The sequence below is a fragment of the Larimichthys crocea genome, chromosome III, assembly GCF_000972845.2.
Source record: "Larimichthys crocea isolate SSNF chromosome III, L_crocea_2.0, whole genome shotgun sequence".
NCBI lineage: Eukaryota > Metazoa > Chordata > Actinopteri > Sciaenidae > Larimichthys > Larimichthys crocea.
The window spans coordinates 2,077,931-2,090,429 of record NC_040013.1 but is presented as its reverse complement, the minus strand read 5'-3'; the positions used below and the strand labels follow the sequence as shown (position 1 = coordinate 2,090,429).

General features: G+C 45.0%; 1 protein-coding gene across 1 annotated transcript; it reads left to right on the top strand.

Moving 5' to 3' along the window:
- Nucleotides 1-540: 540 nt before the first annotated feature.
- Nucleotides 541-2,710, top strand: LOC104933655 (apelin receptor A). The gene has a single exon (XM_010749159.3). It carries the CDS (start codon nucleotides 705-707, stop codon nucleotides 1,785-1,787), a length of 1,083 nt encoding a protein of 360 aa, XP_010747461.1. The 5' UTR covers nucleotides 541-704; the 3' UTR covers nucleotides 1,788-2,710.
- The last annotated feature ends 9,789 nt before the right edge of the window (nucleotides 2,711-12,499 follow it).

Sequence of the window (12,499 nt, the reverse complement as noted above, 5' to 3'; positions counted from 1 at the left end):
CTCATTAAACTCTGAATATTCCTCTGAACGTTTCTTATTATTACATTTATTGGCTTTGATTTTTGATTGAGATGTTCAGACTTTGTCCCGCACACAAAGCGCGTTTCATGCGGGTTACATGATGAAGACCTGCGGGGTGTGTCTGCGCCTGTGCGCATTGTTTCCATGATGTCATTTATTCGCGTGAGTGATGATGGATAAAAAAAAAAAAGAGTCAATCAGCTGATCGATTACATTATTTATTATGATTGTAAGTATTAAAACTTGCTGATATCTCCTGTTTGAATGTTTTACAGTGAAATAAATGACGTCGATCCGTTTTTACGCAAGTTTTACGCAAGTTTGCAATTAACTTTAAAACATATTGGGGGTCTCCTCGTCCTCCAGGCACTAGGGATGGGCTCCAGAAGAGGTGAGAGAGGAGGAGGAGGAGGAGGAGGGCTGAGAGATGTTTTACTGGGGGAGGAGGTGGGGGTCGTCCTGGGAGGGACCCGGTGGGGGTGTGGAGGGCTGAGTTTAAAAAGGCAGACAGCTCCAACAGTCACTCACTCTCACACACGATCCTGCCCACTCCTCAGTTCCCACCAGCAGCAGCAGCAGCAGCAGCAGCTCCTCCTGTGGTTCTGAGTCCTGCTGTGATTTCACGTCACTTGGATCTGTACAGGAACTTTTCAAGGATTTTTGTCTTTGTGTTTCGTCGCAGCATGGAGCTCACCACTGGGGAATATGACAGCTATGAGTATTATGATGACAATGAGACTGATTGTGACTTCTCAGAGTGGGAGCCCTCTTACTCCCTCATCCCGGTCCTCTACATGCTCATCTTCATCCTGGGCCTGTCGGGTAACGGCGTGGTCATCTTCACCGTCTGGAGATCCAAATCTAAGCGTCGGGCTGCAGATGTCTACATAGGGAACCTTGCCCTCGCTGACCTCACCTTTGTTGTAACCCTACCTCTCTGGGCTGTGTACACAGCGCTGGGTTACCACTGGCCCTTCGGCGTGGCTCTGTGCAAGATCAGCAGCTATGTTGTTCTGGTCAACATGTACGCCAGTGTGTTCTGCCTCACCTGCCTGAGCTTTGACCGCTACCTGGCCATCGTGCACTCCCTGTCCAGCAGCAGACTGCGCTCACGGGGCACCATGCTGGCCTCCTTGGGTGCTATTTGGTTCCTGTCCGGCCTGCTGGCTGTGCCCACGCTGCTCTTCCGCACCACCGTGAACGACCAAAACAGCAACAGGACCACGTGTGCCATGGACTTCAGCCTGGTGACGAGGAACCAGAGGCACGAGTTCTTCTGGATCGCCGGGCTCAGCCTGTCCTCCTCTGCGTTGGGTTTTCTCTTACCTTTCCTGGCCATGACAATCTTCTACTGCTTCATCGGCTGCACCGTCACACGCCACTTCAACAACCTCCGCAAGGAGGACCAGAAGAAGAAGCGGCTGCTGAAGATCATCACCACACTGGTGGTGGTGTTTGCCATCTGCTGGACTCCCTTCCACGTCCTGAAGAGCATGGACGCCCTGTCCTACCTGAACCTGGCTCCGACCTCCTGCGGGTTCCTGCGTTTCCTGCTGCTGGCTCACCCCTACGCTACCTGCTTGGCCTACGTCAACAGCTGCCTCAACCCGTTCTTGTACGCCTTCTTTGACCTGCGTTTTCGTTCCCAGTGCCTGTGCCTGCTCAACCTGAAGAAGGCTATGCATGGCCAGATGAGCTCCATGTCCTCCACGCTCAGTGCCCAGACTCAGAAGTCAGAGGTTCAGTCTCTGGCCACCAAGGTGTAGAAAGTAAAAAGAAAGGTGGAGCGGCGGGGCTGCGGGTCGGTCCCAGCTCCAACCACTGGAACACTTGTAAAAAAAGAAAGAGAGAGACAGACTTTACGTGTCCGTTGTTCAAAGCTGGTAAGACGAGATGATGAACTTTGTCACTGCTCACAGTCATGAAATCCATAAGATGTTCCACCGTGACAGAGAGGTGGATGCTCTGCATGTTGAAGCTGGAGCTGAGCTCCATCAGCAAATTCTCAGAGAAGAAGAAGAAGAAGAAAAAAAAGAAAAGTCTATTTTTGTTTTGTCCTGCTCTGCAAAACTTTCTCATTTCTCTGATGTCGGGAATTTAAAGTTGGAAATCTGTTTACACTGGATGAAGCATAAAAGCTGTACAGTATTTTCATATCATAGCAATTTTCTTTTTTGTGTGTGTGTGTTCAGAACTATTGTTGCTGTTTTGTTTTAGAAGCACTTGTTTTATTTCCTTCTTCATGCGCAGGGAACGACAGAGCAGCGTCCGCTTTAAAGCCTGTTTGTGAAGGTATAGAAGAAAGCTGCGAGAGGAGGGGTGGAGGTGGAGGTGGAGGTGGAGGGGAGCGTAAGAGGAGAAAAGGTGTTGCAGCTTAATTATATAGTTTGTGCAGAGAGACGAGGTAGAGGAGGCGGGGGGGCAGACAGGCAGATGGGCATTTTACAAATGTTGTTTGTTGGGGGGGGGGGCAGAACGGGGCGGGGTGGGGTAAAAGACGGGTGGAGGGGTTTCGCTGTGTAGTCACGGCACTAAAGGGGGACAAAGAAAACTCTGTAAATAAATGTTCCAGTTTGATGCATATGTTTTATTTTTTTGACACCACTGTAACTAACTACTGCATTAAAGACGTGTTCTATGAAGCCGAGTGTGTGAACGTTCCACTCCATCATTAAAAGTCGTAGTTTCACGTCAGTTTCATCACTCCATCCTGTTATTTCAGCGTTAAGTATCTCCTGCTGCAGCTTTGTTATGAATGCCTTACACCTTCAGACTAACAGATCTGTAATCTCTATTGATTCACAGCCAGTATCCAGACTGTAACCGGATTATGCAAAGTGACCGTCATCCTGAAAAGTGTGTATTGTGACTTCTGGTGCTCTAACTGTTTGATGACACAGACCTGTGGGGTAACAATCAAAAGAAGGTGGAAGGGGTGTGGGTGTGAATTTGAAAGAGTGTCTTTAAGCAGCAGCACCAGGAGGTCACTTCAATGTGTTTTCAGTTACATTTAAAGAACCTCCGGCTCATGTAAAACTTCTTATTTACTGCCACAAAAAGACACGGAGACAGGACTATCTGTCAACAGGAGGTAAAGCCAACAAAACCCCACATGTTCACTGAATAATAGGGTCATTACCAACGAGTGACTCTTCTGAGGGATCCTTTGATTTGACAGTAATGAGCTCTGTTGGACATAATCACCGTTTAGAGATGGCGGCGGCGGCAGTGGTGGTGGCGGTGGAGGGAGGTGGGGGAGTGAGGCTCTAATCCTGGCAGAGGTTGGACCGCCGAACAAGTCAATATTTGTCCCCTGCTGACAAGAGATTGCAGTTAGAGCGGTTGTTGGCGTTGGGGTCTGCAGGGGCGGGGCGGGGGGGTGCAGATGCTCCGACACACACTGAGCACTTCTCGGAAAAAAATAAAAAATAAAAAATGTGAATGAGCTGAAGGGGAGTTGGGACAAATCAAACACCACACGAGCCGTTCTTACATCACATCTTTAAAGTAACAACATGTGTGAGACGGCGAGAGCGTGAAGCCGCCGTGTGAGGGATCATATGTTACATATTGTCCATGCTGGCAGCGGTGGAGTGATGGATGTGAGGGCCACGGAGAGAAACAGGGTCGCTTAAACACACAGTTATCTTTCATATAGTCAGTCAGACGCCATTTGGAAGTGTTTATAAGTGACATGAAGCTCTATCTTTGGACAGTAGTTTGACCATAAGAATCAGGGTGGAGCCAATCATGCATGCTTGGTTGGCCAGACTTGTTGTTGTCATTGAGATGAGCTGGGCTGACAGCTTGTCTGATGCTGTTAGGCAGCGAGTCCACTTTGGGATAACTCACCCAGAATACCAGCTGACCAAAGCAGCGACAGAAACAACAACACTCACGCAGAGGCGTCCAAATGCACGTAAATGTTGCTTTGTGTGTTCGTGTGTGGCCCTGTGACCTGTTTGGATGTGAGCTTTACAGTGCCCGCCCCCCCCCAAAGTAAAGTTTAACCATGCACCGGACCTTTAAGATGTTTTTCTTGCACGGACTTTCTCGTTCTCGTGCTAGTTTTGGTTGTTCGGACCGACAGCTGCTACATGCTGTGGATACAAAACACCCTGGACTCCACATTAAACATTGTAAAGGTCATTTTAACACATCATACTACATGTCCCAAATATAAAACAGACTAAGTCATCCCCTTAAAGAGCTGGACACTGTAGGTTTAAGCTGACTTTACTCAATTCGAGGTTGTTGGGGACTATTTTCAGCTGCGTATTAACACACATTTGGAGCTCTGGTGAGTATTTACAGCAGCAGGATGGTGTGTGTGTGTGTGTGTGTGTGTGACTAAAAATAAACTACAGTGTGTGTGTGTTCTTGGTAATAAAACCAGTGCAACATGTGGTTCATCAGTGTGTTCTTTTTTTAGAGGAGGATTAAGATACATCAGTTTTTATTTTCTTTTTAATTAGATGATTTGAAGAATCTCAAATATCACCGGACTGATCCTTTTAATCTCACCGCTAACGCCATCACTCAGCATCTCCAGCAGCACACACACACACACACACACACACACACAGGTGCCCCCAGCTCTGAGTGTTGTCGTCAGTGTGAGCTGCCACACCCAAATGGGACATCTGAACCAAAAACACAACTGCTGCTCGCCTCTGCTCTCCTCAGATCTCCCTGCTGTTCGATCCCACCCAGGCTGCAACAAATGCACTCTGCTGTGTGTGTGTGTGTGTGTGTGTGTGTGTGTGTGTGTGTTCATATGCACATGTAAACAGAGATCTGACACATTCCACGGACTGTCAACGCTAACCCCACTTTCTCTGCAACGTTCGCCCACCTGTTGCCAGATTATCACACACACACACACACACACACAAACACACACACACACATGCATGTAAACAGCATCATTTGAGGGAGACGTATCACAAAAGATGCAGTTAGGGAAAGCATCTCTGCATACAATCCATCCATTAGCTGGTGTAACGTGGAGGTGGAGGTGGAGGTGGTGTCCTTCACCCTGCCTGTTTGTCTCACCTGTGGATCTCCTGGAGCTCAGACCAGACCCAGAAAATCAGGAAAGAGGACTTGTGGACGTGTGTGAGGGTGCAGCTGAAATGTGTGATGCATCTTTTTTACAGTCATGAAAACGTCAGATTCAACAAGCAGCAGCAGGGGGTCATGCAGTTTTCTCTCTGTCTCAACAGTTTTGGTTATTTGAATGTTTTCTCTGGTTTGAAGTGGGCAGGGCTGATGTCACATTCTTACATGCACCAAATCAGAGTTTGGCAGCATTTCAATCAAAACATAATTACAGCTGTGGGGTCATCGTGTAATTATGTTTTCAACGACGTCAGTCAGTTCTGATCAAACCACATTCACACAGTGCTCAGAGTGTATAAACTAATGTAACCAGGGGGAAAGAGCGTCGTGAAGTCCCCCCCAAAAAATAATGTCAAGAATAAAGAAACATTTCACGTGTTTTGTTTTTATTTCTAATCTGCTCAGACTCAAAATGTCTGTAGATTAAAATAAATATTACAGTGTTTTACTGTAAATTTAACCGTCTCTAATATAAAATTCTCTTTTATTTACCTTTAAAATGCTGTATAAATAATAATTGTGATATATATGTCTTCGGCTGTCATGGTTTGGCAGTTTTTCACTGTGAACTCTACAGACATTTAAAATATGCGATAAAGCGCCGACCTTAAACATCAACAGTACAAACATCTTCATAACCATAATATTAGAAGAAATGATACTGTATTTATTACAGTGAAATCCTGGCGACCACAGCCGTAAAAACAACAGTTTGTTTTAGATGTGGCAGCGTTGGATTATTTATCTTTTTATTGCATTATTTTGTTTTTATGAAGTGAAATTAACGGTTTGATAGTTCGAGAAAACAAACTCCTCATGTCTGCCTGTTCAATGTGAAGCTGTAGTGGTGTCAACAAATTCAGCTCCTCTAATTATCAACATATATTGCCTGTATTGCTTTAAATAAAGATAAAAGGAAAAGTTGCATGTCTGACCAGAAGTTTACAGATGTTCCCCAAACATGTGTTGCTGTCAAATATGTCAATATGTGTCTGTAACACCAGTACTGTATCCCTTTCATATAATGATAATAATCCCTTTGAGTTGAGCAGGTTGGGTTTTTAAGCCCTGGACTGACAGCTTTGAGACGAGGAACTGTCCAGAGGATTAAGGCTCACACTGTACACTTAATAACATAAAGTGTCTGAGTCTGAGTATGAGCCCGGCTCCAGTCTAGACAGCTCCAGCCTCTGATCCACCAAAGCACGTCGCTTCCAACTGACGCAGGAATCTCTGTCGAAACCAAAACGCCGCGTTTCACTGCTCGTTTGCAGCATTCACACCTCGAACAGCCCGATCTTCATTATACAAACTGCAGCCATGGGAAAAGTTGAATAAATGAGTAATGAGTTACCGGCGCTCTCTCCCCAAATTCCCGTCTGTGTTCAGCTGTTTTTATTAAAAAGGCGGAAAAGCTTCAACATGTGTGAATATCTGCTAGTCTTCTGTGATAGTCGGCTATGTGGTTTTGGGTTTTGGACTGTTTGAGACGCCGTCTCAAACGAGGAAAACAAAATAATTAATAATGAAATGTCTCTTATGTGTAATTCTCGTGTTTCTTGGGATTCCCACCCTTCCACAGAGCTCGTCTTGTGATCTGGATGTAAATAAAAACATCTACCCTCACATCTCTTCCCTTCTCTTTTGTTTAAATCTGTGCTGATAGTCATCGATGAAATTCCACAGACCTTTTTTGGAAACGGAGCCAGATCGCCACAAATCTTATCAATGAGCTCTCACGAAATAACGGGGTATTACACGTCTAATCATGCCTCACAAACAGTGCCCACTCAAGGATCCCAATACACACCAGACGCCGTGTGTGATCACCGTAAATTGCTCCCACGTCTGCTCCGGGAATCACTATTGAAATCAGCTTGTCTCGTGGCTGCTTCGACCTGGAAGTGGCCTCTCACTGTAATTGTCCGGGCCTTGGAAAAGAAACAACACGGCATTTACATGAGATCAGTGTTTTCATGCTAATCTTGTTATCTCGTGGCACATTTGAAGGGGGTGATTAGGAAATCAGGGCTTTTCAAATGGACCCCCCTCCCTCCTCCTCAACACCGTCTCTCCCCTTCTGCATTGTTATTCACTGTTGTTCAGGGTCATGTCCACTCCACCCGTTACAGCACTAACTGGATCTGAGTGGGTGACTGAGAGGATTTTAGTCAGCTGTGAAAATATCTAAGAGGATATACTGTACACGGTGTAAAGACTGGGGTTAAACCTCCAAACATATGTGGCACATACGCGGTTTATTTATCTGAATGTTGTCGTGGGAGGTGACCAGAGTTTGTCCTGGTTTCAGTTCCTGTGCAAATCTGAAAACAAGGCATGACCTGATACTTCTGCAAAGCAAGATAAAGACCGTTATCAGCAAAACAAACAAAAAACCAACCTAATATCATTTCCATCACAACATTTGAAGGAAAACACAACCCGGCTGCATAGCAATGAGCCCTGCTGCTGCTGCTGCTGCTGCTGCTGCTGCTGCTGGATATCGTTAGGCTGGAGATGCCGCTTCCGAAAGGACGGCGGCGGCTTGGCCAGACCTGAATGTGCTGGGCTCTCGTCCCCTCCGGATATTGGTCGCTCGGGGCTCATCATCCCACAAAGATCCTCTTCACATCCTTCTCTATCCCGTCCATTGTGAAGGGGCCTCCCTCCCCTCCAGGCACACGGCTCCTGTGGCTAAATGCATCTCCTGTCACTGGCTGGTCCCAGTGCCAGTTCAGCTGCTGGAAGCACTCAGGTGCTCAGGTCTGCACGAGTAGATGTCAGAGGTGAACGATCACCTGTCTTCCACCAGTTACACCTGTACCATGAACTGATGGTGTGTGTTTTTAGAAAATGACATTTTTGCAGGAAAGCAATGAAGAGATATCAACACATGCAGGTTTAGTTTGTCTGTATCAGTGCATGTGGTTATTTTCCAGAATAACGGGGATAAAAATGTTCAATATGCATACAAAAATAGATCATTTAGACTCATTTACTCAAACAAATTCAAATCTTGAACCTGTGATTAGGAAGCTGCATCATCTTCTTCGTCTTCACTTCGTCATTACACATCTTCTGTCCTGGGAGTCGATCGGTCCTCCGCTGTTTGACCACTGGGGAGCAGCAACAGTCTGCAGAGCTGCAGAGCTGCAGCTGGTTTCTTCACAATGGTTTTCCTCCTGCTCAGGCTACTTCTTCTCTGCACCCTTCATTTCCAAATCATTTGATAATATAGAGTTAAATGCCAAGAACATTTCCAGTCATCATCAGCATCATGTTTTTAAATAACTGCTGCAGAGGATGGAAATGTGGATAACATAGTTGAGTTGTGGTAAAACTGCTCTGTCATGCTCTGCAAAGGTGACGCAGAAGTTTTATGTGATTCTCCTGAGCCTGTAAAAAGGAACTGCTGCCATCTGTTGGTCAGATTTTACAACTACCACAAATATTTGAATATTTAAGGTTTTGTTATACTCATGGAAACATTTTCACTGTGCTATAGTTCAAGTTAAAGAGCATTTAAACAGACTCTTATTGTCAACAACCCCCACGCTGCGTCCAAAATAAGTTGTCATGCATGTGCAAACACTGAAACTCCATATTTGATTTAAAATAGCACAAAGACATGTTTGTTTTTCATCATTTTTAAACATGCTTTAAAAATGTTGGCAACAAAAGACTCTAAAAGTTTAGTGACAACAGGTTAGTGACAGAACAAATGTCTGTATGCATCATTTTTAATATTTACACGTCTAATTCTACGACTAAAAAGTATCCTGCGTGTGAAAAAGGTCTGTACAGGGTACCTGGAGTCATAATTGTCGCATTTATTAAATATCCATGATATCAGAACTAATTTCTTTGGCTATACAAGCATGACATTTAAGCAGTAGTCGACATTTGGACGCTCCTAGTAAGACAAAAAGTCCCACAAGTTCTATTTAATAAATGCTCGACCGGCTTTCCATGGTTCAAAAACAATCCACGTCTCCTGCAGGGAGAGTTTTGCATTGACTGTATTGAAGTGAACGGGAAACCTCGTTTTGAACTCTCAGAATGCTTTATTATAATTTCATTTTTAAAATGTAGCTCTTTATTTGTACAAAGAGCTGGACAGCAGGTACAGTAACAAGCATCAGCAGAGCTTCTCTTTCTAAATGTGACCTGGATTCTCCTGCTGATCAAGGTTTCGACTCAGTTCCCCGTTCAAACTTTTGCCCGGGCAGGTTTTTTCCGCTGCTGCAGTGGGGGGTGAACAGTTGGGGGCAGTGGCTTGCGGCTCTGGCACTGCTTGTTGTTGCTTGTCAGGGAGAACATTGGATCTTTCAGTCGAAGTCGAGAGCTTTCACCCTTCGAGGAGCTCAGTGTCTCTGATTTCGCACGTGGGCCGACGATGACGGGGGCACACGTCTTCGGGATGATGGTGGTCATGGTCCGGGTCAGGACTCTTCCTCTTCTGGACGGCAGTAAAGGAGCTGCTGAAGGCTTCTGTCTCCTGTCTGGACCTTTGCTCTCTTGTTGCTCTCGTAGGTTGTGAAGTTGCATCTTACACTCAAAGTCTTTGACAGCCTTGTCAGCGTAGGCCTGCGTTTCTTTACGCACCTGAGAAAGCTGAACTTCGAACTCATCTCTTAAGGCCTTCTTAGCAGCCTCAAGCTTTTCCTCAAAGATTGCACACAACTCCTCCTCCCTTAGATCCATCTCATCTTTGCTCTCATCTATCAACACCTCCGCTTGTTTCTTCTCCTCACCGCTGACATCCTCGCCCTCGGGGTCACCGTTCACCTGTGTGACCTCCATTCCTCTGTCTTTGACTCTTTGCACCAGCTCCAGGATGCTGTTCTTTGGCTCCTTCACACCCACCTGTGATCTGATCCGGTTACGTACCTGTTGGAAAACAGACTGCATCTTTGCTTGTTTCCCTGTTTCTGCAGCGGCGCCGTCCTCCAAACATTCCTCAGAAGACATCTGCTCTTCTTCTTCTTCTTCTTTTGCAGCGGCGTCGTCCTGCTTCTGCTTCTGCTGCTCCTCTTCTTCACCGTTCACCAGTATTTGTGGATTTGCAGATGATAACTCGCTCATGTTTATTCTTTGCTGTGCTCCTTCCAATCAAGCCACTACAATTATGTGAGGAGAGGCGGCGTGGGAAGGACCTAATTGACTGAGGTGTTTGTCCTCAGAGAGGCCGCAGAGGCTGGGGGATTCAGGCCTACGGTGCACTGTAATGCAGCATGATGTATGAGGTAACATTTAGAAAACATTGCAGTGAGGCAGCAAAGCAAATCCATCAGCATCAGGTGTTTTCAAGCCAGTAAACGTGTATCTGTGCTCTGCTGAAGCTGCACACTCTGCAGTGATGTAAATCAGCTGGTTTCATTTCATTTATTTGTTGTGCTCCTCTCTCTCTGTGTGTGTGTGTGTGTGTGTGTGTGTGTGTGTGTGTGTGTAGCTGCATCCCTTGACAACAGTGAACCTCTTGGTAACGGCGTGAAAAACAAAGATCCTCAGGGACGCTGACGGCGGGGAGCTCTGAGGGAGGCGGGCTTGAAATTCTCATTAGTGAGCTGTTACTGGAATGTGGAGCTGCGACACAACACACACGCCTAACACATCTGTTTCACTACAGCAAAGATGTTCAACAACATGTTTTCTAGGCAGGAGCAAGAACAGCAGCCACACTTTACAAGACGGTACGCAAAGAACGAGCGAGACCTGATGAATTAATCATGAAAGAGGAGATAATGTGAGAATTCAGTCCCATTGATCGGTACATACAACTTCCTTCAGCTCGATCAAGACTTATGTTGTCATATTTGAGCCAAAGGTTCGGAGAGAACAGTCAGAGCAGGTCAAAAACCTCGAGGTTTCCTCGGACTCTTGGACTCTTGGTTTTGCATTAGATGTCCCTGTCAGGCTGTTCCTGCCTCAGGAAAATGAATTCATGCTTTTATCACCACGAGGCTCAACAACTGCAAAACTCTATTGTTTGGTCTTCCTAAAAAAACATCTGTTGGTAGCCCACAATTTATTCAGAATACCTGAGTACTGACGGAGAGCAGACAGATCTTTTTATTTGTTTTTAAATCACTGAATAACACCAGCCTGTCAGATCCTCTGCAGCTGGACTCCACCTTTAGTCACCGGTCTCTGGATCTGTGGCTCTGAACGTCTAGGAAAGAAACCTTAAGACAGATCCTTTAAGTCTGGCTTTTATTTAATGAGCCTTGTCATTTACAGCTGAGCCTCGCAGCCTCTCTGATGTGAACACAGTTCTAAGTTTGACTTTTTAAGGTGTTCGTATCACCAGTGCTTTAGAATAAGACTTATGATGATTAATAGATGCTCTGGGACTCCTGCTGTCTTTGGTTTGTTATTAAGAAACTAACTGTGTATATGGGGACGGTGAGCTCCTTAAGATGTGATGGTGTCTGACCACGAAGAGCTCTGCAGGTGAGGAGAAGGATTTTAAATTCTGGATTTTCTAAGGGAGCCAGAATGGCAGAAATATGATCTGTAATCCTGCCGTGTTCTGGATCAGCTGCAGAGTCCAAAGGGACTTTTTGTGTCAGCACGAAGCTGCAATAATCCACTAAAGATAGTAACAAGACACACTGAGTCTGTTGTTGTCTGCAGATTCCTGCTGACGGAGCCAATAAAAACAATGACAAAAATATCTCAATTATCTGGTTTTAATGGTGGAGATTTGAACTTTTAGTCAAATCTAACACAAAGTATGAATTTAATGAGATAATAATAACTCATACAGTCTGTACAGATGCAGACGGGGTGTATTAAACAGTGGAAGTGTCATGAAAGAGGAAATAAGACTTCAAAGTCATCTGTCACTGTATTAAAGTATTTTTATTACATATGCACAATTAATTATGTAGCATAATTAACCCAGACATGACAAACAATGTAATTCTGTAAGGTCCTGGTTTGTGTTTCTGTTTTTTTATTGTTTCCTCAGATCATAAAGTTCATTTATTAAAGTTTAGTGCAGAGATAACTGCTGGACGCTCTCAAATCCAAACTGAGCTGTTGTTTCGAGTGTTAATGTCGTCACAGGTTGGTCAGTTTGTTCCTTTGGATTCTTTGAGAAGGTTTTTGTCTGGTGTTGATCAAGGGAAAGTAAAAAAGCTTTACTGTTTGGGTTCTGGTTGGTGCTGCAGTGCTTTAAGAACAGTTTTAATCAGTTTACAACACAGATACATGTTGTTGTATATGTGGCTGTAATACTGCAGATAGAAACTTGATGACCTCTACAATGATGTCATCCTTTGCTCTCTTATATAATAATGTATAGTTGTTGTGCTTCTAAAGTATAAGTTGGTTTGCCTTGAGGAATTTGCTG

Excerpts from the sequence above, each read along its gene's own strand:
- LOC104933655 (XM_010749159.3), top strand. The coding sequence starts at position 705 with ATGGAGCTCACCACTGGGGAATATGACAGCTATGAGTATTATGATGAC.